Here is a 24,495-nt window from a genome sequence, read left to right on the forward strand (position 1 = left end):
TTAAATTAGTAAATTTCGTTTGCCAATATGTTTTATGGCTATTAAGTTATTTAGCTTTAAATATTGCCGATTCCGCAATAGTTCACTCAGCCGCCGCCGCACACACAACTAAATATTTATCGGTATCGCTAGATGCCGTTACCAGTTCTGTTTTTGTAGTTCGCATGTTATTCGTTTCGCGATTGCGTTCGTTAATCGTTATTAGTCAGATAAACTTGAAAAAGTGTTGAATTGTAAGAATGACTTCCAAAGGGATCGAAAATGTGAATCCACAGTTATTTACGAAGAAGACAAAAAGAGAAATAACAAGTGAAGAAGAAGATGAATCAGTAGAGGATCCCATAGATGAGAGGGAAATATTCGGTAAAGACTTTTAGCGCACTTGCGTAATACATCATTAAACAAATTCGCTTATTGCATTCCATAATTATAGATTTGCTAAGGGATATCAATGATCCTGAACATCCTATGTCACTTGAAGAACTGAATGTTGTACAAATCACGAATATAGAAGTAAAATATGAAATGTCTGATTTCACACAAAATCATTACCTCTATTTCCTTTATGTATGTACAGGTGGATGACAAAAAAAGCAGTGTTAAAGTCTTTTACACTCCAACGATCCCTCATTGCAGCATGGCAACTTTAATAGGACTGTCCATCAAAGTGTGTCTTCTCAGGTCTCTACCACCTAGGTTCAAAGTTGAAGTAAACATTTCCCCAGGCTCACATGCTTCAGAGGAAGCTGTTAATAAACAGCTAGCTGACAAAGAAAGAGTCTCAGCCGCTTTGGAAAACAGCAATCTACTTGAAGTTGTTAATCAATGCTTAGTAAAAAGTTTGGAATAATAACCATTTTATCAATACATTATGGATGAAAATGCAGTTTATTTTGATGGAACACATTCAAATCTATTCAGTGACAATTACTTTACATTGTCCCTGTTCATTTACATGCAATTAGAACCATGAAAGTTGTAAACTACTTTAAACCACTTTGCTTCATTTGAGCATCTTTGGACCCCAATTATGTCATTTAAAATATTTACCTAAAAACAAAAAGAAAAACACATTGCTTTTAAAAATAAGATGATCCAGCACTCTCAACTGCAGGGAACATTTCATTGCAGAAGCCAGAATTCTGGTCATTCAGTTTGAACGTGCGACCTGGGACGAAATCTTGGCGTTTCTTCTTTTTGTGAATCCAGTGCTTAGTTCCCGGAATGCTTTCGCGCTTCTGCACAGTGTAACTAAACAACACAGGGATGTTAAGTTAGTTAGACGCTGAAAAAAATAATTGTGACACTCACTCTATGTTGAATTCAGCTTGGCCCATACGCAGGCATAAAAGAATTCCGTTTGCAAAGCTAACATCATTGACAAAATCGACCCGAGATTCAGCACCCACAGTGAAATCAACAGATGATTTAACAAACGGCGTGTTTAAATTTAATGACCCCTCTAGCTCCCATGCAGCACTGAAATGACAATATGAGTTTTATCATTATGATCAGAAATCCAGTCTGTAAATTGACTTACATATCTTCGACAACTGAATGAGAATTTCTGTTCCAAATACTGATTTGGATTTCGCCACCAAAATCAAAAGAGATAGAACCACGCACGTCGAGTGTAGTAACAAAACCACTTTGGAGTGGTACGACATTACGATAATCCTGAAGCAGCACAGTAGCCTGTTTATGAATGTCAATAGAAATGTCAATATCGAATTCAGTGTCTGTATTCTTAAAACTCTGAAAAACAAAATGTAATCTACCTGTAGGGCTGTGGTTCTTTCAGATGCTGTGCCAGACCTGGACATTGGCAATGACAAATGGTATTAATAGTTCTATGTTACTAGCATTTTACTAATTTGGAACAGGTTAAACTCTTCTTTTCAAGGTCCAATAAGCATTCAATTTGCATTTTTAGTTTTGTTTACCTGCCAAAACAGCATGGAATATAGTAAAATATATACACTTACCAGACATGGCCCATTAGCTCGCTTTGACCCGAGAAGAAAATAACAGGTCTCAGCTGGACTCCAGCAAGTGTGACTTCCATGCCTGCTGTAGGTTCTTCTTCGTCACCTTCAGTAGAAAAACCCATCAAAGAACCCATTCCACCGGTAAAAAGTCCGACCTATTTGTTAACATGCCATTATAAGTTGATGTTTGAAATATTTTAGTTTCTTATATATTGCGAAAAACAATTCAAAAAATTATACCGAGAGTAGCTGAAAAGTGTCCTCGGGGTTTCGCAAATAAACATCAAAAGCGGCGCGCTTCATCATTTTGTTTGCCGCTTCAGTGGAAGAACTAGAATAATAAAAGTTATCTATAAATGCGTACTTTGGTTAAATATCACATTTTCACCTAACCTAAAGCTTCCATTGCCATCAACGTTGCGATACAGATCACGAGAGAAGGTCGTTGACATTCCATTCTGGGCGAATACGTGATAATTGTTAAGAGAAGGTCGGTCTGATAAGATTTGCTTCAATTGAGAACGGACAACTGGGTCATTTCCGGCATATTCTTGCAATCGCTGCAGTGAGTAGGTGTTTAACTCCAAATTTTCGCTGCCTCCCATCGAAAGAGAAATCAAGACGTTGATAAGAAAAGTGCTGTCAGGCTGGTGATCGAGCAACATATCCAATGCCAATGTGCGAGCGCTCGAGTCGTAAGGACGATCAACTTGAAAGTAAATAATCTCCAATTTTTGTTTAACACGATCGTCGAGGAAGACGGAAGCGGGAAGAGCTTTTAAAGCTTTAACTGCCCATACTGAAGTCTTCTTATCCTGGCTGGCAATGTGGGTCAAAATAATGGGTAGCGTTTCTGGCGAGCCCAAGTTTTTAAAGACTCGCATGTAAAGTTGGTTACAATCTTCGCTGGCACAAGTTTTCAAGTTGTCCGTAAAGTAGGTGTGGATATCTTTTACTAGCTATTTAATTAGGAAAAGTAAAAGCTTAAAATATTACAATGCGAAATTTATAAAAATAAAATGCATACCTTGTCACTTGCTTTCTCTTGCTGATTTATAACAAAAGTTTTTGTAATCGCAGCCAAGCTCAGCAATGCTGTTTCGCTGAGTTTTTCTGACTTGATTTTTTTGGATAACTTCAACAAACCTGAAATACAAGTTGTTATCTCAAAATTTCCAGTGCCTGAATTATGTTAGTAAATATAAAAATGATAAAATACCGCCAAGTAGATATTCAGATGGTCGAGTCGATAGTGAAACTACTTGCAAGAATCGCTCAGCCAGGTCAATGTTTTCAGACTGAAAGTTGATCGCCTCTATAGCAGCAGCATAGCTTTCAGTGGTTTGAGCGGCTGCGACTACATCGATCAGTTGTGGTCTGAAAAGAAATACAGGCTCATTCACGGAATAACTTAAATAGGGTTAGTAAAAGCTTACAAGATTTGTTTGTTCTTGGAATCTTTTAACAGAGCCAAAATATCGTCTTTGGACGATTGCCGGACGACGGGTAAAAGCGTGACGAATGCACTAGCGCCCAAACTAGTGGCGACTTTTGAGGTTTGGAGGTTTTTCCTTACTTCGTTGACAGCCTTTTTAAGCTAAAAAAAAAAAAAGGTTTTTCGATGTGAAATGGAAAAGATATAATGTAATACAATTACAAACATTTTTGCAAGATGAGGTCTCACAGGCGAGTACAGATGATTCTTCCACTAGCTGGAGGTTATCCTCGACGAGATTTACGTTGGTATTCATCGTAACGGATTGAATAACTTTGGTCAATGACGCAGCGGAAATTTTCTTTTTCGATTTGGATTCGCCTGAAATGAAGTGTATATACTTTTTAAATACGTCCCACCGTATTAACTGATTTTCAGAAGATTTGTACCGTTTAATCGGAGGTATTGACGTGATACCACAGAGGCTCCGGCTTGAGAGCGCAGGTTTACTCTGATGCTGTGGACTTCGGTTGACGTCAATGTGTCTACCACATCTGAATCACTTTTAAAACTGTATTTGGTTTGATAGCTACTAACGGATGATAAACCCAATATCTAAAATAAAATCATTTAACCTATTATTTTGAGTTCAAAAATCAAAAACTTTTAATATTTGTATGCGGTACTTTTTTAGACTGGGCAAACGAGGTGGTCGGTCTTTGAAATTGGCAATCGTTTTTGATTTTCAGAAAAGATCGGCCACCAAGATTTGTATAGGCAGCTGTACAGCTTCCCGAAGCATCAAGTTCGTTAAGTTCAACAGCCGAGGTTTGGAGTTGGAAAAGGCTGGCAATGCCCTTTTTAAAGTTGACCAATGAAATAGATTCCGACTCGAAAGCGTAAATGTTAGAGATTTTCCCATCATTCCAGTCGATGTACACGGCGGTCGATTCTGTATCATCCAAGGGCGATGAGTGATCAACAAATCCGTCGGGTTGTTGGGCTTTACGGGACCGAATAGAAAGTTTCGGATTAGACATCTAGAAAAGAAACTTTTATTACGATGGCCAGATGGAGTTAGTTACACGCTATTACCAAGAGCTCAAATAACATATTGGCAGTATTAGATGGGTTCTGCCACACAGGAGTCAACTCAACAGTTGCTGCAACCTATACATAACACAATTTAAAATAAAGCAGAAGTTCTGTCAAAAATTATTTATAGTTTTTACTTGATATCCCACATCAGTTCCTTTTGTTTTATTAGTTGAATTTTGAGAGAACAGTGGTGGTGCCTCATTCAATAATACTGCAGCTGTGTAGTGATAATTATATGTGGTCCCCACTTCATATTGTCTAGTGCTGGTTGCTAAAAAAAAATATATAAATTTGAAAATGAAATTGTGTGTTAGATGGAACTTAAGAAGGGTTTCTATACATTACCAGGAGCTTGCTGACAGATGGAACCTGTAAAAATAAAACAAAATTATTATCATTATGCAAATTATATTTTTCAACACATGCTATGAATTAAATTTGCTGAGCTAAGACATGGAAGTTGCCAACTAAATAGATGGCACAATGTCCAACTTGATTAGAGAGCTTGGTTTAAAAAAAACTTGAAATGTGACCTTCACCCTTAACCCAGTCATGGCATTTGACAGCACCCACCAAGAGGAAGGCAAAATTGATAAGAAAACAAGATAAACACTTACTGAACACAGCCAAAATCAGCAGCAAAGTTATCCCTGGCTGAATCATTTTTAAAACTTTCAATTAAAACCACCACCTTGGCCAATCACTTCCTGTTCTTGGCCTTCTAAAAATGTGTAGACGAAATTAAGTATAGAATCCAATAAAAAAGAAATTCCTCTCTGATTTACAGCTTGCTTGAGGCAAATGTTGATGATCACCGAACAAAATCGTCGAACTGGCTAGGAAATGTGGGAGACCAGAGCCAGTATGATGTTCCAGCAATACAGCTGGATGCCGACTAACCATGCTCTAGTAAGACTACGTCCGATTATCTTAAGAGAATCATGACACAGCAGAATTTCTTTCGCATTACCACTCGACCAATATCTCAAGCGTACGCCAAACCTCCTCAGGGATTCAAACTCTTAAAAAATGTTGGAAAAAACTGGACTAGACAACATTTGTTGATTTTTTTTTTAAAGATCGCCGCCTAAGGGTTGTTGCTATACAGATACAGTATTATATTGCATGCCGGCTACAGACAGAACCCTCTAGTCAGACCAACAGGTACTACATACATGTCGGTACGAATTCCTTCGAAATGAATCGAACTAAACTTGATAAATAAATCTGATATGCGTTGAAAAGAAAGGATTTCAACCACAAATTTTAACTTCTAATAACGAAGAATTACTTCTCATTCTCAAAAAAAAAAATTGAATAATAAAATCGAGTACAGGGTAACTTTCCCAGTAGAAGACTCCAATTTTCAATAAAAACTTATTTTAAAATAGTAAATAAAATAAACCGAAAATTTTTTTTGAAGTTTTTTTTTTATTGGGGCCACCGCCTTCACGCTGTCTCAAATGTCAGTTCAAGAAGATGGCAAAACATTTCTTCAATTAAACGGACTCTTGGACAGGGGGTTCGTAGCCTTCTGGTCGGTCGACTGATCCAGAAACTCCACCTTCACCGCCAACTCCAGACTTTCCACCATCTCCGTGCAATTCAAGGAGTTTACCGATGTCGAATTTGGGCTTCTTGAGGACTTTGACTTTCCTGATGTTGACATCATGGAGAGGGTAGATGCCCTGGCAGGACTTCTCAATGTCCTTGCTGATGGAGTCGGGGATCAACTTGCTGACAACCTCTGCAGGTATAATTAAAGTTAGAATTTCAAATATAAAATAGGAGTAGGAATATTGACTAACCTTTCAAGTCAACTGAGCCAACCTCACGGGTGATGATGTCAACCATCTTCTTGCGGATAGACTTGATCTGAGCATGTTGGGCATAGCAAGTCTTTCGTGTAGATTCAGCTTCCTTCTTGGTGAAGCCAATGCAGAAAACACGGAGAAGATAACCATCAGAGGTCTTGACCTCAACACTGGCTTCAATCAGGGATTGCCATTTCTTGACCATGGAGCGGAGTTTGTCAGTAGTCATATCCATACCATGGAAGTTGGTCAACAAGTTGCGGCCCTACAACAATTAAAACAAACATTACTTGTAGATATGGACAAATCTGAATCAAAAGGACTCAATCATTATAATGCATCAAACTTTCTTACCTGAACATCTTCAGAGATGAGCTTGAACTTGCGGAATGCCCTCTCGGAATCGGACTCGTTCTGAAGATCAGTAAGTGAAACTTCAAACACACGGCCCTTCAAGCCCTCGGAAGCGATACCTTTAAGAGAATATTATTAGATCCTAAGAATGTTACAAAGACATACAAGTCAACGACTTACGTGTTCCCTGGGTCCTGTTGACCAATGTTTTGCCGACCTGACGGACGGCGAACATAGACGGTGCCTTAATGTCATACCAGTCCTTGCGAGTGAAAGGGTCGATACTGAAATAGTAATAAATACCAATTAATTAGTTTTTCTTCAGAATAGTACATACAGCTAAACACGTCGCCGGGTTTACATCCCAAATAATCAATGACATCCGTCGTCGGGCACATATGAAAATTCATCAAGCTTATCAACATTTTAAACCTACATAGAAAAAACACGACAAATTTACTTACATCTTCTTCTTCAGACCCTTTTTACCCCCCTTTGAAAGTCCCTTATTCTTTCCAACAGCCATGTTCAATATGGGAGCACTCGTTGATTAGAAAAGACTTGGCTTGGAAAAGAACCTCACAGACTTCAATGCACAACTAGCGGCAACGAAAGAAACTACTTCGACTAGTGGAAGAAATATAAACTGCTTCGATCATCCAGCTTGCTAACATCCCTAAACACACAAAAGGATTTCATTCATTTCAGTTTATAAAAATATCAAAATAATTTAATTAATTTCCTAATAGAACGTATAAAGCAAAAAAAAAAATAAAAAATAAAACTGAAGAATAAATTGTTCAATTTACTGAATAATGTAGTTCTGCAAGTTGCCCTAGAGCCTAGACGACGTTGATGTCAACTGTTTGTTTTGGTTTGTGGTTCGTCTGTAATTCAAAACAAAAATGGGTTTATTCCAGCAACAAAACAGATTATTACTAGACCCCTTAATACGATATTGTTCTAACAAGTATATTTCTGAGAGAATTGTAAAGTCTTCTTATTGTATTTTCAAAACAAGTCGAAGAAATGTTTCTAATAATGGCGAATGGTCGGATGATGAAGTCCGAAAAATGAGGCTCATAAAGCGAGTAGGAGCTGGTGTTCTCTTCAGTGCAACTCTTGGGTTAGCTATTTACAGCAAAAGAAGCAAAGCTCAAAGACTTCGAGATTGCTTGGAGGATTGTGAAAGGCTGCCACCAGATAATGATTATACATCTTCCATGGCCTCAGAGTTCTATCGTTGCAAATCTTGCATATTTCCTGGTGACATAATCAAATCTGGAACATTGAAAAAATTGGAATCTCTTGAACTAAAGGGAAATGATGTTATTGTTGCCAGCTTTCCTAAATCAGGTAACATTCATATTAATACAGTCTTCACTCAGTTTTAATAAAACTGTTTTATGCTGCAAAAGGAACAACATGGATGCAAGAAATTGTATATTTGATTCAAACTGGCTTGGATTTTGAAGGAGCTCAGAAGCAAGTTCTTGAGACAAGATTTCCATACCTGGAACATCCATATCCTGGTTTAGCAGCTATTAAGAAAACAGAGGGTCCGCGATTTATCAAAACTCATTTGCCCTTGTCTTTGCTTCCAAAATCTGCCTTGGAAAATGGGACCAAGGTGTTGTAGGCAAGCAAGTTTATTTTAACTCAATGATATTTATTTTTGATTGTATTTAGGTGATTTACATAGTAAGAAATCCAAAGGATGTGGCAGTAAGTTACTACTATTTTCTTCGTATGGCGACCTTTGTGGGTTACCGTGGTGGGATGAACGATTTTATCAACAAGTTCATTAAAGGCGAAGGTAAAACATTATACAGAAGCGAAAGACAGTTTGAATGTTGTAAAATTTTCAACTGTATGTTTCAGTTCCGTACGGTCCATATTTTGAACATGTTCTCGGATATTGGAAGCAGCATCAGAAAAATTCAAATTACGGCAGTAATCTCTTATGGATCACTTATGAGGAGATGCACAGAGATCCTGAAGGTTCCATCCGACGTGTTGCCCATTTCCTTGATCGCCCTCTGACAGATGATCAGGTAAATTGTTCGGTGTTTCCATCTTCGACCCAGCGAGGTTTCAATCATGTCATTTCTATCAAGGTTCGCCTTATTGCTGCCCACACCCGATTTGATAACATGGCCCGAAATCCATCAGTTAATTACTCGCATTGGGATGACTTGGGTCTGAGAAACAAGGAAGAAGCGCCTTTTATGAGAAATGGTCTTGTAGGAGACTGGCGCAGCTACTTTGATCGGGAAACTAACCAACGCTTCGACGATTTTATTACACAGCATCTCGAAAGCAGTGGATTGAAATTTGAATTTGTTCCTGCCGACGAAAAATAAATCAATGAAGAAACTGGAATGGTTATTATCCGGACGAATGTACACAACCATTTCTAGTCAATAGTGCTGTACATACATTACACCATCTTAACGGATATGGACTTATTGAGAAATACAAGTAAAAAAAATTAGCTTGAAAAGCTGATTTTATTTAAGCATTGAAGATGAAAGGTTTTTTTATTGATATTATTATATTATGTTTCGTGGAACTAAAAGGTGACATATTGAAATTACTGATACTGTCATACTGACATCGGAACAAGTTGGACGATTCGGTCATTCGGACGACAAGAGAAAAAGAGCTGAAACTAGCCCCGCCCCTTCGTATGACACGTTACTATCCCATCTCATGAGTCTCCTCCTCCTCTTTATTCCCTTACTCCAAATTTCCATCTCTGGAGCTGGCCATGCACGCCATAATTTGCGCGGAATTTTGTAGTTTATAGAGTTTAAACACCCTCTACCGTTCATTTCATAAGCTTTCATATATTGTATCCAGCCTAAGCAGTCGACGCTTGAATTTGACAGCAATAATCCGACAGTCACATCCCCTTTTATCAAATCTAATTTCAAGTGTTTTTTTTTAGAATGACTCTATATCATTTTGGAAACTGTCTTGCATTGGTAAAATAAAAATTTATATTTTTTCGTTTGATGTATAAAGAAATAAAATTTACTTTAGAGCTACATTCCATTTTGGATAGTCTACAAGTATTGCGGACTGTAAGCACACAATTTTCGGTTTTTGAGAACCCAGTATTCTAGCTGTTCTTAAATAGTTAATTTTCGAATGTTTTTTTTTGCAGTTCTGAATATGGAGCTTTCTGGAAATGTGTCCAAGCTGGAGGAGTATATGCATTAACACAACTAGGCAAAATGCTTCTTCTGGCTACATTCTTCCCTACTTCTGGAGATTACTTACAGGATGATCCTGATAATTTCTCTCCTGTAAGTTTTTTTCTCCACAGCATTCTTATAAAAGAAAAATAACATGTTTTTTATTGTTTTTATAGCTTCAAGAATTGTTGAAGTGCACAGTTGATTTGATCGACTTGATTGGTTTAAGTGTTGTCATGTCCAGAATAGCTGGCAAAGGGCATACAAAAGTGTTGATTGCAGGGCTTGGCTGGGCTGGTGCTGAATTAGTTCTAAGTCGTCTATTAGAATTGTGGGTTGGAGCGCGCGGAACTGAATTCGATTGGAAGTACATCCAGAAGAGTTTCGAAGCAAATATTTCAATTGTAAGTGAAACTTGGGATCTAAAATTTTCATTCACTGTGGTTAACATTTTTTATTTCTATAAAGGTTCATTTCCTTTCTGTTACTGCGTTAGTTTGGCTTCACTCACGCCATGATTTACCAAAACAACTAGTGCCAGCAGTCGTCATCCTGATTGGTTTTCATAGTTACAAATCTGTGATTTGTGACATGATATCGCACGTTTTGCACATGTATTCTTGGTCACTTCTTGCATTTAAAGCTGTTTTTTCAGTGACAATGGCTTTAATTGTTCTCCACATTTATGGAGGCGTTGCATCATTAGCAGCTTAACGTTATATGATTTGTCTTTATTCTAGTTCAAATTACATCTCAGACATTGAATTCTTTTAGCGACATTCTACGTATCTTTGGCTACCGGGTGTTTGATCGATAAGCCGGACGCTCTGTAGGTTCACTAGTCCACTCTAGTGTAGAATTGTAGAATGTCTCAAGAGACCCAAGAGTTTTCTGTGAAAGAAGTGTTACAGTTTATTCATGATTCTTTACGATTTATGCGAGCTTCCGGTACTCTTCCTCGTGACTGGACTACGAAAGATTCAGCAGATTTGAACCTTTATATCCCTGGCTTCCGCAATCAGCCGGTTGTGCGACTGGTGGACAACGTGGTGAAGCATGCGAAATGTGAGGCGACCGATACGGGCATCTACAACTTGAGCCAACTAAGTGATGTTGTAAAACTTCTTCAACAATCTCTACATTCGAAACTCGAATTAATGGCCGATCAAGGAATATTTGATCCAATTGTTCCTTGGATTGGATCGATCGTTGCAGAGAATAAAAACACCGTTGCCAAATTGTGGACAGAGATCAAACCGGTGCAAAACAAAGAAACAATTCAAATTGTGGAAGCAGAGGCTGATACGGCGCTCGTCGAAGAAGATGACTCTAACAATAAATCATTAGGCTCGAATGAGGTCGTGATCCATGTAGTGGATGATGTTAGAGGAGGCCAGAAAGACTTTTCTTTGCCAGTACATTTTTTTAATACTTTCTATTTTCTCCAAAACAATCCATTTTAATGCGCAGTAATATGTCTTTTAGGCCAACATCTTACTCGAGAAGATGCCTTACTTCGCAAAAGCCACAAGAGGTATTTTTGTGAGAGTGTATTCCAATGTAGAAATTTAATAATTACGGCTATAATGCCAAATTCCATAATTTCCAAATACAGGTCAACTTTTGTCTGATGTTGACATAACTGTCCACTGTGATGTGCATATTTTTGAATGGTTGACTAGATGGATGAATTCACCTAATAACCCTCCACTACTTGGTCAGTCGCTGCTTCTAAAAATATTTCCATGTATTCTTGCTCTACCTCCCTATTATTTAAATCAGAGCCTTCGAATGTGGTACCAGTTTTGCTTTCTGCTGCATTCTTGGAAACGGAAACGCTGGTAGAAGAATGCTTAAATTTTTGTCACAACCAGACTAATCAGATTTTAGACGCTAAACAAAGCTTCAGCTGCCTCAACGATCAGCTCATCGAAAAGTATAAAACTATTAGTCAAGGTTGAAATTTATGTAATTATGTCACGTTGATATCGTCACGAAAGGCTTGCAGCAAAATTTACCGCTGCAGAAGTGGAGCAATTAGGACATCAGAGATCTTCTCTTCAAGCGAGATTATATGCGTTTTTTATAGTAGACTTGTGCTCAACAAAGACTAATCCGAAAAGAGGAATTTTCAAAACAGCCGCTACTCTCTTTCAGTGTGTGCACTGTGGCAATTTACTTACCGAAGAAGTTCAATCAAAGGTTCCCTGTACTTCTGGCCGAGTAATCTTGACCAAGACTGGTCAACTAGTTTACCGCCATCAAAGGTAAACTGGCAATTATGTTTGCTTCAATCTATGCTTCTTATAATTGTGGAAACTTTAGGGACACAAGTTGGAATCTGACAGAATATATTCAAAATTTAAAAATAACTCTGAAAACTTGGCGCCGAGTTTATTGGAGACTTTGGTCCCAAACGCATTTTCTAGAGTGTTCGAGTTGTAGCATGCCGTTTGCTGCTACAGATTTCATGAAATGTCTATTCCACCCTGAAAGCAGTCATTACATGGGAACTACTCGGAACAAAGGAAATTTTCAACCCATTGGCAAGTACTCGTGCTGCCAACAACAAGTTCTACGATTTGCAACTGTCCCCAATCACCATGTAATATTACCTCTATCACTCATTGAATTTATTAATTCAATGAAATCACACCTTTCTATTTTTGGCGATTAAGGGTTGCCGAATGAAGGAGCATACAGTATCGTGCCTCAATTTGGAACAAATTCAAGTAACAACTGTTTGCCGACAGTTTTCAGAGTTTATTCACGTTGCGGGACCTCCTAAAGTTATCCAAGCCACAGTTGGTTAGTATTGTACCCTTAAAATAAAACTAAAATAAAATTACTGGATATGCTTTTCGGAAGACAAAGATCCATCAAAAGCACCCCGACTACTGGGCAACGATGAAGAAGTAGTGCCACGATTTACTCTGGGATTGCAGAGCCGTCCAAGAAGACATTTGGTACCATTACCATGGCAACTCGATCAATATACCAACAAAGATATCAGTAATGCTATGCTTTCTCACAATTCAAATCTTAGATTCTACTTGGATTTCCTATTTCTCTTAGATCGTCCGAAAACTGCTTCCAGTTCTCAGGACAGCGTTTCCACAACCGGAAGCGCGGAGTCGGATGAAAAATTCCGCAAAGTAGTTAATGTGCTCGATCCTCATTCGCTATGCTATGAGGATGACGAAGATATGCAAGAAGACGAAGTAGAAGATCCGTCAGGAACATCTATGAATAAGCCGGCGAAAGCTTTAGGAAGAGATGGGTTGAAAAGAATAAGCTATCCACAAATGCTTGGTATGCGTCGGAAGTTTTCTTCGCGTAGAGAATTCAAAATTAAACCAATACCACCGGTGAAGTAAGTCCCAATTTTAAATTCAATACTTCCATTTAAAAAATGGGGAAAAAAAAAAAAAAAAAAAAAAAACATTTTTTTTAATTCAGAGAAATTGACTTGCGCTGGAATCCTTGTCTATCGACCCGAACGAATCAAGACAGTCAACGTTATTTGGAGGAGGAAATGTTTCGACGGATAGTTAACCAACTGGCTCCTCCTCAGTGGCAGAAAGCTCGCTCTCCGGTTGGTGGTCTTTTCGCCAAAATTCATCGTATTCTACAAGAAAAAGCTTTACGAGAAGCAAGACGAGCAAAAATGCTTCCATCTGCTACATCAATCAGCACAGCTATGACCGCTGCTCTAGCGGCTCGGAAATTTAAAGCACATCTCCACTCAACGGCAAATCCCATCTAGATAACCCTTTGATTAGTTTGCAAGCTTAAATACTAGATACAAAGAAACATTCACAGTTGTACTAATGGTACAGTTTAATTTAAATAATCAAGGTATTGTACTAATCGCTTGCATGGTTTATAAATAGTAACACAAATGTGCACTAATAATATTTGGAATTTACGGTGATGTTTAAAGAGGACTGACATATACTTGACTAGAAAGATTGCTTGCTCGAATTGAAAGTAAATAAAAATTGTCACCGGTTACAAGCCATATTACAGGTTAAATTCTACCTATCCGTAGTTCGCGATAGCATTAGACTAAAGTAAAGACCTGATTTTGAGATCAATTTCAAATTAAGCTGTTCTCCTCCACATCGGCTTCGATGATAAAAGATGATGATTCTAAGCACTTCAAATAGGATTCAGACGATTTGCTTATTCGATTTATGTTAGCTTGATGGGGATGTGAAATAGTATTCCATTCGTCACTTCCGTTAAACCGCGATCTTCTTTCCTTATTAGGAACCTGATCAACACAGCTGCTGGGCTGAATAGTCGATGGCTGAGGCTCCCTTTAAAATTAATATGCCATTTTATATGAGAAATACAATTTTTGATCTGAAGAACTTACCGACAAAGAACGCAAACAATTATGTATGAACTAGCAGATCCAACGGCAGCGAATGCGATTCCTATTAAAAGTAATGTAGAAGTGCTAGCCTCTGCGCTTATAACCTCGGTCCAATAACGATCACACTGTAAATGCCAGCAGACCGTACGATTGAGCTCATCTAAAAAAAAAAGATCACATCATACTAATAAGAATCTATGGCTCTATAGAAATCATTACTTCCCCACCTCTCAGATGTAAAAATTGTTGATTGCTCAAACGTAGAATTAGACCAGTAGTACACATGCCAATCAATCGGGCGCATTCCGAACGAAGTTGAATGAAGTCTTCGTCTCGACAAGAGCTCTGTTTCTGCCTGATACGTTCAGATAGTTCTTCTTCTTTGGAGGTTGAAGGCAACATCGTCTCTGGATTGACGTCACTTGTATTGTTGGTACGGCATTGAGTAACCGTTTGATTCGAGACCGGTTTCGCGAGACTGGAAGGCGCTGGGGAACAGCAGTGCATCTGTGGTAGTTGCGACGGAAGAATTAGCCAACCCTTTCTCTTGCATTGTTCATCGTTTGTCAGGCAAATATCTGCTTGCTGATTATAACGGCTGAGAGCATGTGCTCGGGGGGTGGCTTTCACTAAAGCTGTAATTGTTTGTTGCTGTTCTCTAGGATTTTGGAATTCACTGGTTTGATTTTGGTTCTTTGATATTTCTGCTAAGTGAAGCACCTCACAGCGTATCAAATCACAAAAGTCAGCAGGACAAACACTATCCTCTGTCTAGAAATAACACAAAGAGATTTGAGAAATTATTAGTCCAATTAACCCATTCATAATAATTCTAATATTCTGTTTTACTAGTTGAAGTTTGTCTTGATGTTTCTTTAACATGTGAAGGTCAAGGAAAGGCTCTCTATGGAATGATTTTCCACAGAGAGAACAGCTCCATTTCCTGGGATCAACTTGGAATTTTGATTGATGAATTACATGGTAAATGTCCCGTTCTGGATGCAGGGGACAACTCAATGGAATGTCTACTTTAAACTTGTTAAACAATGGAATCCATTTCTGTATAATAAGATCAAATGAGTTTTGAGTTCTGTAAAATTATAAATAAATTACTTTCACCTTTGAAACAAAATTTCTGACTAGAAAAGAGAATTCTCTTGAACATCCTATTGATGGATGGCTGGACTCTGGCCACGGCAATAATGACGAGACCATTAGAAGTATTATCTAGTTACGTAAACAATATCTTTATTAATAACCAAAACCTTCAATACGAGTCTTAATTAAATTTATTCAGATGCATACCACACATACCGACGGATGTACGATGCACATATACTTAAACGTGTACATTACCTTAAAATTGATGAATGATTTCATCTCGAAATTGAGAGTTAAAAATTACAATTGTTCTGTTTACATGATGTGAGCAAAAGATTATTTTGTACAATTGTTTGAAATCACATCACGCCCATGTTTCGATTATTTCTTACTCAAACATGCCATCATCATAGAATTTCGGATCGATCCAACATTCTAATTCTATTCGGCAGATGGCGAAATATACCCTCCGTCAGATGTCGTTGCGCCTTGTTTTCTTTTTAAGGCCCTCTTCAACATTTAGGGAGAGGAGAGTGGAGAGATCCCCGACTTCCGAGTCTAGAAGATTCGTTAAACATTTGAAATTTAAGGAGTAAATTGTATTGATATCATAAGTAATAAGTTAAGTAAAAAAATGCCGAAGAAGTTTGATGGTGAAAACTCCAAAGTGGCCGTAGCCAAGGCCCGTAAGGAAGCAGTCAAACATGCAGAACATAAGAAAAAGGAAGAGAAAAAAGAAGAAGAATATTGGAAAGATGATGATAAAAATGTTCAGAAGAAATTACAACGTAAAGATGAAAAGGAGAAGAAAAGAATAGAACAACTGGTAACTGTTAAATCAATCACATTGTGGTGTGAAGATTCAGCTTATACATAATGTTGTTACTGTTGGGTGAGTTAGGAAAAGAAAAATGAACTCAAATCTTTGGCAGACCAAGAAATGGCATCAATTAAAGTGCAACCCAAGCAAGCATCGAGCAAAATTTCTCGCCTTCAAATTCAGGTACCATTATAATCTATTATTTACAGTTATAAAATCACAAGTACTTCTTAAATAAAAAATAATTCATTTCTGTTAGGCTGAATTGGAGAAAAGAGAGGCTGCTGCCAAAGGGAAGGGAGTACCATCTAAAGTTGTACCAGTTGAAGATCTGGAAGCCCCAATTCCAGAAAATATTAATAGAGTGGTAATTGATGGTGAAGTGGCAAGCTCAGTTGATGAAGCTATTCAAGTTCTAAGGTAATTTTCATTTTAAAAATTATATCTCATTTGTTGAATTCAATGTTGAAAATTCCTAATGTAGAATTGCCGACTCTCCTGCTGATATTGAGCGTCACCCTGAAAAGCGAATGAAAGCCTCGTATACATCTTTTGAAGAAAGAAATCTACCACGTCTTCGCGAAGAAAATCCAAATATGCGTCTTTCACAAATAAAACAAATGTTACATAGGTAAGCTTATAATTTTCAAGTCAAACACCATTAACCTAGTATAACTTATTTAATAATTTGTTTCTATAGAGAATGGCTTAAAAGCCCAGAAAATCCTCTGAATGCATCCCAATTACAGTACAATAAAAAAGCTTAAAGTATATTTAGCTTGCACATCCACTCTTTGACCATTATGTGTGTTCTTGAAGTTTTCAAATTCCAGCTCTTTATAATTTAAAACTTTAAAGAATACAACTTAGTCAAAGAAGAGTGTCAATCACGATGGATTTTGTGGATAAATTGATGAAATCTCATTTGATTTCGTTTTAATGGCAGGTTTACATGTAAAAATCTTGTGTGAAATCACCATTCGTTTATTAAAATGTTTTCAATGAAATAGAACCGTAATTTTGTAAAGTGTAATTGATTCCATATTTGTGGGCTACTCACTGATGTCCGCTATAATCGTGATGCAGCAAAATATCGATATAGGATATTGGATTACGTAACGTTTTCGTCAGCAAAGTTCTTGGTTACTGCTGTTGACGACATTCTATATTACCTTAAACCGACTTCTGTCTGCGCGCCCAACTCAATGTGATTATGCTAACTGCGCATTCAATGACGCATACAAAAACAGCAGGAAGCGGAAGCCAATACTAAGTCAAGCTTATCCCCCGTGTCTTATTTTTATTTGTTTATTTTTACCGAATCTATGCGATAAAAATGTAAAATTTCCGAACCAGTTATATTTCGATGCGAAAGGGTTATGAGTTATGACTTAGGCCTATGTGTCTTATAATCCATTTGACCTTATTTTTTAATACCTAAGTAATGTACTAAAGTAATGTACCTTCACTAAACTTCCAGACTTGTTACTATAAATATTCTGTTTAATATCTCACTTATTATCTTGATAATGAATTTGTGCAGATAATTTATTTCGATGGAAGGTTTTTTAAATTGCGTAGGCCCTATTTAAATTTTGAATAATTGTGCTGCGTTGTCAGTTAGTCAAAATAACGTGACATCTACTGGCATTTTTAGCCTTCACTCATTCAAAAGAGTTTGTTTTCGTATTGTTAGACCCAGTTTTATTCTAGCAGCCAGTCGTCATATGTATCACGTTGAGATGACAAAACAGATTATGCGAATGTCACACTGGTTTAAGGTTTGTTGCATAACAATATTTTTTTCCCAAATTTGTGGTGCTGTTCGGGATTTGCAAGCTCATCCTGTGGTTCTGGGTAAGAAATGCTTTCACATTATTTTCTCCCTTAACTCGATCAAAACTTGAATATTCGCATTAAATACGTCGTTATTGTGTAATAGTCCCAGGTGATGGTGGTAGTCAAATAGAAGGGAAGCTTGATAAACCTACTTCTGTTCACTATGTTTGCTCCAAGAAGACTGATTACTGGTTCAGTTTATGGCTGAACATGGAACTTTTAGTTCCAATAGTAATTGATTGCTGGGTTGATAATATGAAACTGACTTATGATAATATTACCCGAACAACTACAAACAATCCTGGTGTCGACATAAGAATTCCTGATTTTGGCAATTCAACATCAGTGGAATGGATTGATCCTAGTAAGGCTTCAGCTGGAAATTATTTTTCCACCATCGCTGAAGGCATACTCAAATTTGGCTATGAAAGAAATGTTTCTTTGAGAGGAGCACCATATGATTTCAGGAAAGCACCAAGTAAGAAATTTTTTTTTTTCTTTCATTCTTTGTTAAATAGTTCTTACTGTTTATTCAAAACAATTTTAGATGAACTTCAAGACTTCTTTGTGAACATGAAAGCTCTTGTGGAAGATACATTCACTCAAACAAATGGACAGAAGATTGTATTTATTACTCACAGTATGGGATCTCCCATGACTCTCTACTTTTTAAACCGTCAGACACAAGAATGGAAGAATAAATACATCAAAACATGGATTTCTCTGGCTGGTTGTTGGGGTGGAACTATCAAAGCTTTAAAAGTATTTGCCCAAGGTCTGCACCAATCAAGTAAATTCAGAGTAATATTTTGCATACTAAATATGTGTTGATCATTGCAGGAGATAACCTTGGAGTGCGTGTATTGAGTGAAACTGCGTTGCGCGAACAACAAAGGTAGCCTTTTTTTTCTTTGTTTTTAGCTAAAGCTTTTAGCTAAAGCTTTTTCTTTTTTGTTTCTTACGGCGTCCCTTTGTTTTTCAAACAACCCAAAAGAACAAGTCCGAGTTTATCTTGGTTGATGCCGTCTGACAAGTTCTGGACAACGGATGAAGTGATGGTTCAGACTTCAAGTCGGAATTACACTATTCAAGATTATCAAGACTTCTTCCTGTAAGATACCCATGGTTATATAATGCTTTTGAATTCCTCTTTTGAAAGAAAGATGTTTTGTTTGTTCGTCTCTCTCATTCAGAGATATTGATTTCCCGCTCGGATATGATATGTGGCAGGACACGCATCCTTTGGTGCACGATTTGACGGCACCAGGCGTAGAGATCCATTGCATAGTATGTTCACTTGATAGCAGTTTTATCTACCCCCTCATTCATCTTCATTCGTTTGTTTATTTTTTGTGCAGTTCGGAACGGGTGTAGATACAGCTGAGCGTCTAGTCTACAGTAAGTCAACACCACTTGGTAAAGCCACTATCATTATGGGAGATGGCGATGGCACTGTCAATGTTCGCAGTCTTGCTGCCTGTAGTAAATGGACCAAGGAGCAGTCACAACCCGTCTACGTACAAGCATTTCCGAAAAGAGACCACATGGCTGTACTCTATGTAATTATTCCACCATTACGTTTATTCCGGTCGTGACCTATTCTCATTATTAATTTTTTTTCTATCGTACACGACAGGATCCAGTCATATTAGATTACATTCAGCGAGTTGTTGCCATTAACCCACAAAATGAGGTAGACGAGAATTGAACCGGTTTGCATATTACCTTTTACTTTCGTTAATAATTCAACTAAAGTTTTCTCCTTGTAAAACGTGATACCCATTCTTGATTTGGTAAAATTCGACATCTCATTTACAACACGTATCGTGTCATTCTAAAAGTAGTAATATAAATTGTACATTCATTTATTGAACCTAACCCACAGTTTAAGCCATATACTTAGATAAAATACAATTGATTTGAAAATGAAATTCTTCACTATTTATTTCCATCTCATTCGTGTTAATTCTTCTGAGGAGTGTGCATGTGAGGTTAGTAGATGACAAAATAGGTTCCTAAAATTAAAATTGGGGATGAGGGGTGTGAGGCTACGCCGTATCGCGTGACACAAAATGCTACTCAACTGTTTAATTGTTTGTCTCCCTTTTACCAAACGCGTCCTATCAGGATGGGTTGGATTTAAAAAACAAAGGGGTTAAGAACCATTGAAAACTAACTGCAAGAGAAAAACCACCCGATAAAGCGGTATTCAAGTCCATTTAAATTGGAAGTGAACGGGTAGGGGATGAACACATCGGATTGAGGTTTTAAACGATACGGAATGGGACCTAGTCTATCTATCAGTCAGCCGCATTTACAGTTACAGCAGCGGGTTGAGCCGGCGGAGCAGTGGAGGCTGTCGTAGTTGAGGACTTATCGGCAGCTAGCAAAACAGTATGTTGACCACCTGCAGAGGCCAAAAGGACCAGTCGGTTCTCCAACGCCTTGCCTTTAATAGTCGTCGGCTCCAACACATCATCTTCATGACCAAGACCGAGCTGGCCATTGGTGCCCATACCCCAGGAAAATGCCATTCCTAAAACACAACACAAAAATTCAGAACACGGCTTAATTTCAAGAATTTAAAAAGTTTATCTTACCAGATTCTGTGACAGCCAAAGAAACAGATTCACCAGCAGTCACTTCGACACATTTCTGTGATTGAAGAGCAGGGATTGGCGTGGGGATCGCTAAGTCCTTGGCATCAGCACCCATACCCAATCGTCCGTATTCCTTTCGGCCAAGACTGTATACCTGACCTGTAAAAATTAAAAAGTTGAAGATTAAAAAGGTTTAAAAAAAACCTCTGTAAATTTCCTCTTTACCATTCTCGTCCAAGGCAAGTGTGTGATGCTGGCCACAGGAAATGCTCAACCAACGATGACCCTTGAACCCATCGGAAACTTCAGGTTGGAAACGAGCGTCTTGGCTTGGTAATCCTATTTTTTAAGGGGAAAAAGGAGATTATCAGTCACACTCAAAAGAAGAAAAAGGCTTTGTTTGCTAAGTACCAAGTTGATTGTAGTTGTTCAGACCAAAGACATAAATGAGGCCAGTTTCTTTAGCACGGGCAAATGTGGCATAAGATCCTGTCCAAACATTATCGATAACAATCCGCCTCTTGCCCTTTCCCAACGCGACCGGCTGTGGAGTGAGTAGATAACTTTTGCCTTTTCGACCTCCTCGATTGGAGAAGACTTCAGCAACGCGACCCAACTGGCCCTGTTCGGCGCAACCACAAGTATAAACCTGTCCGTCGGAAGAAAGACAAACTAGATGGTCGGCACCAGAAGCGATTTGTGTCATGGGGATGCCCTCCAGAATAGGAACTGGTAACTTCTGCGAACCAGATTCGTTCAATCCCATAGGCCCGTGAGAATCCTGTCATCAACACAACAATTTGGTTAAGTTGAAAAATTCAAAATGGCATAAAGAGAATGTATATTACGCGGAATGTGCCCCAGATAAAACAACGTCCATCTTCTAGTAAAGCAGCAGTGTGCGAATCTCCCGCCGATATTAACGTGGCTTTGCCGGGCAATTTGACTAGTCCAGGTTCAAATTCACTTCCTTCTTCGCTAGTGTCACGACCTAAGGCTCCTTCATCATTACATCCAAAAGTGTAAATTTCACCTGAAAATAAAATCAGAAAATTAGACTGTTTCTCTTAGAAAAATACGAATAAATTGTAAACTAACCTTTACTAGTAAGGCAGACGGTGTGCATACCACCGGCAATTACATCTATTACGTCTTTGACCTTATCCACTAATGCAGGTCGACTCTTCTCCAAAACATCAGGACCTAATCCAAGTTGGCCTACGTCACCTTGGCCCATGGAGAGAACCATGCCGGTTCCTCGTGTGTGTCGGAATGGGACAACTATTTCAACTAGAAATGAATGCTGGTTACTGAAATGTTCCAAATAAATCAGGTTTTTTAATTATTTTCCATACTTTTAGGTTTCTTAGCCGCTACAACTTCTTTGACAGCCTTCGTTCGCTTTCTAGTTTCAGCAACCTCTGCTTTCTTTTTGCCAGTATCTTTTTTCTCTTTGACATCTTCTGCAGGGCTTTCTTCAGATGAGGATTCCACTTCAGAGGTTGACGATGCCTTCTTTGCTTTAGTAGTAGCAGCCTTCTTTGCTTTAGTAGTAGCAGCCTTTTTCTTTTCTGGTGTGGCCACTCTAGATACAAATATTCAGACAATACTTAGTACAAAGATTTTAAATATTTAAAACAGCAGTCAACATGATTTACTTGGGAACTTTAGAGATAGGTGCTTTGCCTGTTAGATCTTTCCTGGCCTTGACTGGTGAAGGTTTGGGCTTTGGAACCTTCACTACTTTTGTGACTGCTGTCGTTTCTTTGGCAACTGTTTTGGCAACCCGTTTAGCCTTTGGTGGTGGTGGTGCCTCATCTTCCGATTCTTCTGTTTTATTTGCTTTACTTTTGGAAGCAGCTGGCGCTGCTTTGGTTGCTGCTTTAGCTACTTTGGGTGATGCTTTAGCTACTTTTGGTGCTGCTTTTTTTGCTGCTGCTTTTGGTTTAACAGGTTCAGCATCTGGTACATCCTTGGCTGGTTTCACTGCTTTCTCTGTAACTTTTTTCACAGGGCTTTGGTCTGGACTAGCGGCAACTTTGGCTTTCTTGGGGGCTGCCTTTGGCTTTCCAGCGGGTTTGGCAGCTGCCTTTGCTGCTGGTTTGGCTGCTTCCACAGGTTTTTCTTCAACTTCAGCAATCTAAAAAAGAAATATACAAATTTCAGAATATACTTTTTTGGAAATGTCAAAAACACATACATGGCATATTTCCAAAAATCCTACAGAAAAAATTCAAGATCAACAGTTAGTTTCTAAAAAACCAAAAGCTAGTTGTGAAAATGTTTTCCCAAAGGTACGTCGAAGCTCAACAATGCTAACGGTTTCATGTGGACATCACAATACCGGCATCTACACACTATCGAGCCCCTGCTATTATTTCCAATAAACACGTAATTAATTCAAAAAATGTACATACCTTCCGTTTAACCATTTTTATTTGATATTATTTCACGTGACAAAACGAAATATAACTTGGCGGGAATACGACTGACGATGAATGATTGTCACCGACAGAGCACTTTTTGGTTCGAGAGTCGAAACTAGTCAGAAAAAAAAGATTGAAAAGTCTTGTCTAGGGGGCGCTTGAACACGCGGGTCAGGCAGAGTTGCCATATTTTCCCGCTTCACTTTCGCCGTTTTCAAATATTTTTGCTATCGATATTTTAGATCGCACGTAGCCAACCATTCAAAATCCCATGTTTATTTTTAACGGTTTTATCTCGAGGTTAAATCGTCACATGATCGTAGATTTCATAGAAATTTTATTTGTTTTGCTAAATAATTTTGGGCTTTTCACAATTTGTAAACGATTGTTTTATTTTATTTTTCTTTTAAACAAAGCATTGAAAAACAACAAGTAGTAAATCTGTAATTCTGTATTCATCCTTCCAACATTATCATTCATTAATCTACATTGGATAAGTAAAAAAAAAAATTCATTTGGCTTCTTCCGGTTGCGTGACTTCTCGCATTATTCAAGTCCTTGCTTGATAGCCAGGGAAGCATCGATCAAGTAAATAACGGAATTGATTATGCAAATCGCCTGTATAATAATGAAAAAAAAATTTTTTTTTATTAGGTACACACCAAAGAAATATATTTAAAAGTTGTGTGTGTTACCCCAAGGGCGACTCCAGGCTCGTTGCCTGTCAGAGGTTTTAAATGTCCTTTGTAGTGCTCCAACACCAAACCTCCGACCGTTAAGAACAGCACAAAGCCGATAACGTTATAAATAACTTCGAGGAAAGGTGTGTAGTAATTCACAATGCCGGCCGGCGAGCGAATGTAAGCGAGAAGTAAAGGCCCTGCGCAAACACACGCACATAACGGAAAAGATTATGCAAATTGAATCCAATAAATATTTCAACACTTTTGTGAATGCATACCAGAGACGAGTAGCATCCCCCCGAATGTAACTATTCCAACTGAAAATTTCAAATCAAACATTAAAATTTAGTTTTCTTAAACTCTTGTGAAACAGGAAGAATTATTACCGATGTAACGATCTGCGGCTGCCGAATCAGTTCCGCCAAAACTGAGTTTGTAGTGGCGATAAACGACCAGGCAAACAACAGCTAAAGCCTGACAAAAAAGAACACGTATTAAAAAAACACATTATAAATACAAAAGATTGGAAATCATTCACACTTACCACTTCGGCAATTTTCATCGCTCCTCGAGCATGGGCCAGTGCACGTGTATCGGACATTTTCATTAATTATTTTGGCTGTCGTTTCTTCGGTTGCTGGATGTGGAATGATGGAAAGATGCGCTTCAACTTGTAGATGTTCGATTGTTCTCCATCAACGTTCTTCTTTCTCGGTTTTTCCCTAGTCGAGTTCAACGGAATTTCCCAGGCGTTTT

At 38.1% G+C, this 24,495-nt stretch overlaps 9 protein-coding genes across 11 annotated transcripts; 4 read left to right on the forward strand and 5 right to left on the reverse strand.

Annotated features, from left to right (window-relative positions):
- Positions 1–137: 137 nt before the first annotated feature.
- Positions 138–1,057, forward strand: LOC124320775 (cytosolic iron-sulfur assembly component 2B-like). Its single transcript, XM_046783668.1, has 3 exons — positions 138–363; positions 434–513; positions 578–1,057. The coding sequence occupies exons 1-3, from the start codon at positions 240–242 to the stop codon at positions 848–850; spliced, it is 477 nt and encodes a 158-aa protein (XP_046639624.1). The 5' UTR covers positions 138–239; the 3' UTR covers positions 851–1,057.
- On the reverse strand, positions 870–5,495 carry LOC124320765 (microsomal triacylglycerol transfer protein-like). Of its 2 annotated transcripts, none has more exons than XM_046783656.1 (18): positions 5,307–5,495; positions 5,139–5,242; positions 4,867–4,890; positions 4,656–4,792; positions 4,519–4,593; positions 4,110–4,463; positions 3,873–4,038; positions 3,650–3,804; positions 3,425–3,585; positions 3,208–3,365; positions 3,016–3,134; positions 2,382–2,947; positions 2,229–2,319; positions 1,986–2,143; positions 1,779–1,815; positions 1,541–1,695; positions 1,312–1,479; positions 870–1,251 (listed from the first exon to the last, which is right to left on the reverse strand). In XM_046783656.1, exons 2-18 carry the CDS (start codon positions 5,182–5,184, stop codon positions 1,080–1,082), a joined length of 2,742 nt encoding a protein of 913 aa, XP_046639612.1. In that variant the 5' UTR covers positions 5,185–5,242; positions 5,307–5,495; the 3' UTR covers positions 870–1,079. The 2 variants fall into 2 exon arrangements, with proteins under 2 accessions (XP_046639612.1, XP_046639611.1); XM_046783655.1 differs by having other exon boundaries at positions 5,139–5,238; positions 5,300–5,495.
- Positions 5,496–5,932: 437 nt separating this feature from the next.
- On the reverse strand, positions 5,933–7,314 carry LOC124320773 (40S ribosomal protein S3a-like). The gene is made up of 5 exons (XM_046783666.1): positions 7,154–7,314; positions 6,870–6,973; positions 6,690–6,808; positions 6,330–6,600; positions 5,933–6,268 (listed from the first exon to the last, which is right to left on the reverse strand). The coding sequence occupies exons 1-5, from the start codon at positions 7,213–7,215 to the stop codon at positions 6,021–6,023; spliced, it is 804 nt and encodes a 267-aa protein (XP_046639622.1). The 5' UTR covers positions 7,216–7,314; the 3' UTR covers positions 5,933–6,020.
- Positions 7,315–7,515: 201 nt separating this feature from the next.
- Positions 7,516–9,215, forward strand: LOC124320771 (sulfotransferase 1B1-like). Its single transcript, XM_046783663.1, has 5 exons — positions 7,516–8,045; positions 8,108–8,319; positions 8,379–8,505; positions 8,571–8,743; positions 8,807–9,215. The coding sequence occupies exons 1-5, from the start codon at positions 7,595–7,597 to the stop codon at positions 9,050–9,052; spliced, it is 1,209 nt and encodes a 402-aa protein (XP_046639619.1). The 5' UTR covers positions 7,516–7,594; the 3' UTR covers positions 9,053–9,215.
- A 261-nt stretch (positions 9,216–9,476) lies between these two features.
- Positions 9,477–13,655, forward strand: LOC124320766 (SANT and BTB domain regulator of class switch recombination-like). 2 transcript variants are annotated; one of them, XM_046783659.1, is made up of 15 exons: positions 9,477–9,676; positions 9,735–9,775; positions 9,859–10,000; positions 10,066–10,293; positions 10,358–10,596; positions 11,037–11,304; positions 11,375–11,423; positions 11,505–11,606; positions 11,672–11,825; positions 11,890–12,156; positions 12,215–12,494; positions 12,568–12,697; positions 12,758–12,901; positions 12,965–13,262; positions 13,349–13,655. In XM_046783659.1, exons 1-15 carry the CDS (start codon positions 9,641–9,643, stop codon positions 13,653–13,655), a joined length of 2,685 nt encoding a protein of 894 aa, XP_046639615.1. In that variant the 5' UTR covers positions 9,477–9,640. The 2 variants fall into 2 exon arrangements, with proteins under 2 accessions (XP_046639615.1, XP_046639614.1); XM_046783658.1 differs by lacking the exons at positions 9,477–9,676; positions 9,735–9,775; positions 9,859–10,000; positions 10,066–10,293; positions 10,358–10,596 and having other exon boundaries at positions 10,616–11,304; positions 12,764–12,901.
- Positions 13,656–13,705: 50 nt separating this feature from the next.
- LOC124320770 lies at positions 13,706–15,813 on the reverse strand. The gene is made up of 6 exons (XM_046783662.1): positions 15,627–15,813; positions 15,390–15,497; positions 15,120–15,329; positions 14,498–15,041; positions 14,271–14,430; positions 13,706–14,211 (listed from the first exon to the last, which is right to left on the reverse strand). Exons 1-6 carry the CDS (start codon positions 15,648–15,650, stop codon positions 13,989–13,991), a joined length of 1,269 nt encoding a protein of 422 aa, XP_046639618.1. The 5' UTR covers positions 15,651–15,813; the 3' UTR covers positions 13,706–13,988.
- Positions 15,814–15,964: 151 nt separating this feature from the next.
- LOC124320776 (phospholipase A2 group XV-like) lies at positions 15,965–19,961 on the forward strand. The gene is made up of 13 exons (XM_046783669.1): positions 15,965–16,197; positions 16,273–16,374; positions 16,451–16,611; positions 16,676–16,822; positions 16,892–16,954; positions 18,005–18,048; positions 18,134–18,508; positions 18,578–18,805; positions 18,871–18,925; positions 19,025–19,141; positions 19,224–19,317; positions 19,389–19,589; positions 19,667–19,961. The coding sequence occupies exons 1-13, from the start codon at positions 16,006–16,008 to the stop codon at positions 19,736–19,738; spliced, it is 1,851 nt and encodes a 616-aa protein (XP_046639625.1). The 5' UTR covers positions 15,965–16,005; the 3' UTR covers positions 19,739–19,961.
- LOC124320767 (regulator of chromosome condensation-like) lies at positions 19,949–23,200 on the reverse strand. Its single transcript, XM_046783660.1, has 9 exons — positions 23,048–23,200; positions 22,289–22,770; positions 21,986–22,215; positions 21,729–21,920; positions 21,479–21,663; positions 21,042–21,411; positions 20,856–20,969; positions 20,631–20,789; positions 19,949–20,566 (listed from the first exon to the last, which is right to left on the reverse strand). The coding sequence occupies exons 1-9, from the start codon at positions 23,060–23,062 to the stop codon at positions 20,331–20,333; spliced, it is 1,983 nt and encodes a 660-aa protein (XP_046639616.1). The 5' UTR covers positions 23,063–23,200; the 3' UTR covers positions 19,949–20,330.
- Positions 23,201–23,492: 292 nt separating this feature from the next.
- Positions 23,493–24,402, reverse strand: LOC124321582 (protein snakeskin-like). Its single transcript, XM_046784241.1, has 5 exons — positions 24,284–24,402; positions 24,126–24,213; positions 24,018–24,056; positions 23,752–23,936; positions 23,493–23,674 (listed from the first exon to the last, which is right to left on the reverse strand). Exons 1-5 carry the CDS (start codon positions 24,344–24,346, stop codon positions 23,603–23,605), a joined length of 447 nt encoding a protein of 148 aa, XP_046640197.1. The 5' UTR covers positions 24,347–24,402; the 3' UTR covers positions 23,493–23,602.
- Positions 24,403–24,495: the final 93 nt, after the last annotated feature.

Source organism: Daphnia pulicaria, chromosome 1 (assembly GCF_021234035.1).
Source record: "Daphnia pulicaria isolate SC F1-1A chromosome 1, SC_F0-13Bv2, whole genome shotgun sequence".
Lineage (NCBI taxonomy): Eukaryota > Metazoa > Arthropoda > Branchiopoda > Diplostraca > Daphniidae > Daphnia > Daphnia pulicaria.

Coding starts and splice junctions, on each gene's coding strand:
- LOC124320775 (XM_046783668.1), top strand. CDS start 240: ATGACTTCCAAAGGGATCGAAAATGTGAATCCACAGTTATTTACGAAG. Junction 364..433: donor AGATGAGAGGGAAATATTCG/GTAAAGACTTTT, acceptor CCATAATTATAG/ATTTGCTAAGGGATATCAAT. Junction 514..577: donor TACAAATCACGAATATAGAA/GTAAAATATGAA, acceptor ATGTATGTACAG/GTGGATGACAAAAAAAGCAG.
- LOC124320765 (XM_046783656.1), bottom strand. CDS start 5,184: ATGATTCAGCCAGGGATAACTTTGCTGCTGATTTTGGCTGTGTTCA. Junction 4,793..4,866: donor CATCTGTCAGCAAGCTCCTG/GTAATGTATAGA, acceptor ATTTTTTTTTAG/CAACCAGCACTAGACAATAT. Junction 3,366..3,424: donor TCCAAGAACAAACAAATCTT/GTAAGCTTTTAC, acceptor ATTTCTTTTCAG/ACCACAACTGATCGATGTAG.
- LOC124320773 (XM_046783666.1), bottom strand. CDS start 7,215: ATGGCTGTTGGAAAGAATAAGGGACTTTCAAAGGGGGGTAAAAAGGGT. Junction 6,974..7,153: donor AAGGGTCTGAAGAAGAAGAT/GTAAGTAAATTT, acceptor TTACTATTTCAG/TATCGACCCTTTCACTCGCA. Junction 6,601..6,689: donor TCATCTCTGAAGATGTTCAG/GTAAGAAAGTTT, acceptor TAATTGTTGTAG/GGCCGCAACTTGTTGACCAA.
- LOC124320771 (XM_046783663.1), top strand. CDS start 7,595: ATGGGTTTATTCCAGCAACAAAACAGATTATTACTAGACCCCTTAATA. Junction 8,046..8,107: donor TGCCAGCTTTCCTAAATCAG/GTAACATTCATA, acceptor ATGCTGCAAAAG/GAACAACATGGATGCAAGAA. Junction 8,320..8,378: donor CCTTGGAAAATGGGACCAAG/GTGTTGTAGGCA, acceptor GATTGTATTTAG/GTGATTTACATAGTAAGAAA.
- LOC124320766 (XM_046783659.1), top strand. CDS start 9,641: ATGACTCTATATCATTTTGGAAACTGTCTTGCATTG. Junction 11,826..11,889: donor AACGATCAGCTCATCGAAAA/GTATAAAACTAT, acceptor TCGTCACGAAAG/GCTTGCAGCAAAATTTACCG. Junction 12,495..12,567: donor CAACTGTCCCCAATCACCAT/GTAATATTACCT, acceptor TTGGCGATTAAG/GGTTGCCGAATGAAGGAGCA.
- LOC124320770 (XM_046783662.1), bottom strand. CDS start 15,650: ATGAAATCATTCATCAATTTTAAG. Junction 15,498..15,626: donor AATCATTCATCAATTTTAAG/GTAATGTACACG, acceptor TTACGTAACTAG/ATAATACTTCTAATGGTCTC. Junction 14,212..14,270: donor ATTGTTTGCGTTCTTTGTCG/GTAAGTTCTTCA, acceptor TTAATTTTAAAG/GGAGCCTCAGCCATCGACTA.
- LOC124320776 (XM_046783669.1), top strand. CDS start 16,006: ATGCCGAAGAAGTTTGATGGTGAAAACTCCAAAGTGGCCGTAGCCAAG. Junction 18,509..18,577: donor TGATTTCAGGAAAGCACCAA/GTAAGAAATTTT, acceptor AAACAATTTTAG/ATGAACTTCAAGACTTCTTT. Junction 19,590..19,666: donor ACCACATGGCTGTACTCTAT/GTAATTATTCCA, acceptor CGTACACGACAG/GATCCAGTCATATTAGATTA.
- LOC124320767 (XM_046783660.1), bottom strand. Junction 21,664..21,728: donor CGTCTGCCTTACTAGTAAAG/GTTAGTTTACAA, acceptor TTTTATTTTCAG/GTGAAATTTACACTTTTGGA. Junction 20,790..20,855: donor ACTTGCCTTGGACGAGAATG/GTAAAGAGGAAA, acceptor TAATTTTTACAG/GTCAGGTATACAGTCTTGGC.
- LOC124321582 (XM_046784241.1), bottom strand. CDS start 24,346: ATGAAAATGTCCGATACACGTGCACTGGCCCATGCTCGAGGAGCGATG. Junction 24,057..24,125: donor AGCCGCAGATCGTTACATCG/GTAATAATTCTT, acceptor TGAAATTTTCAG/TTGGAATAGTTACATTCGGG. Junction 23,937..24,017: donor GGGGATGCTACTCGTCTCTG/GTATGCATTCAC, acceptor GTGTTTGCGCAG/GGCCTTTACTTCTCGCTTAC.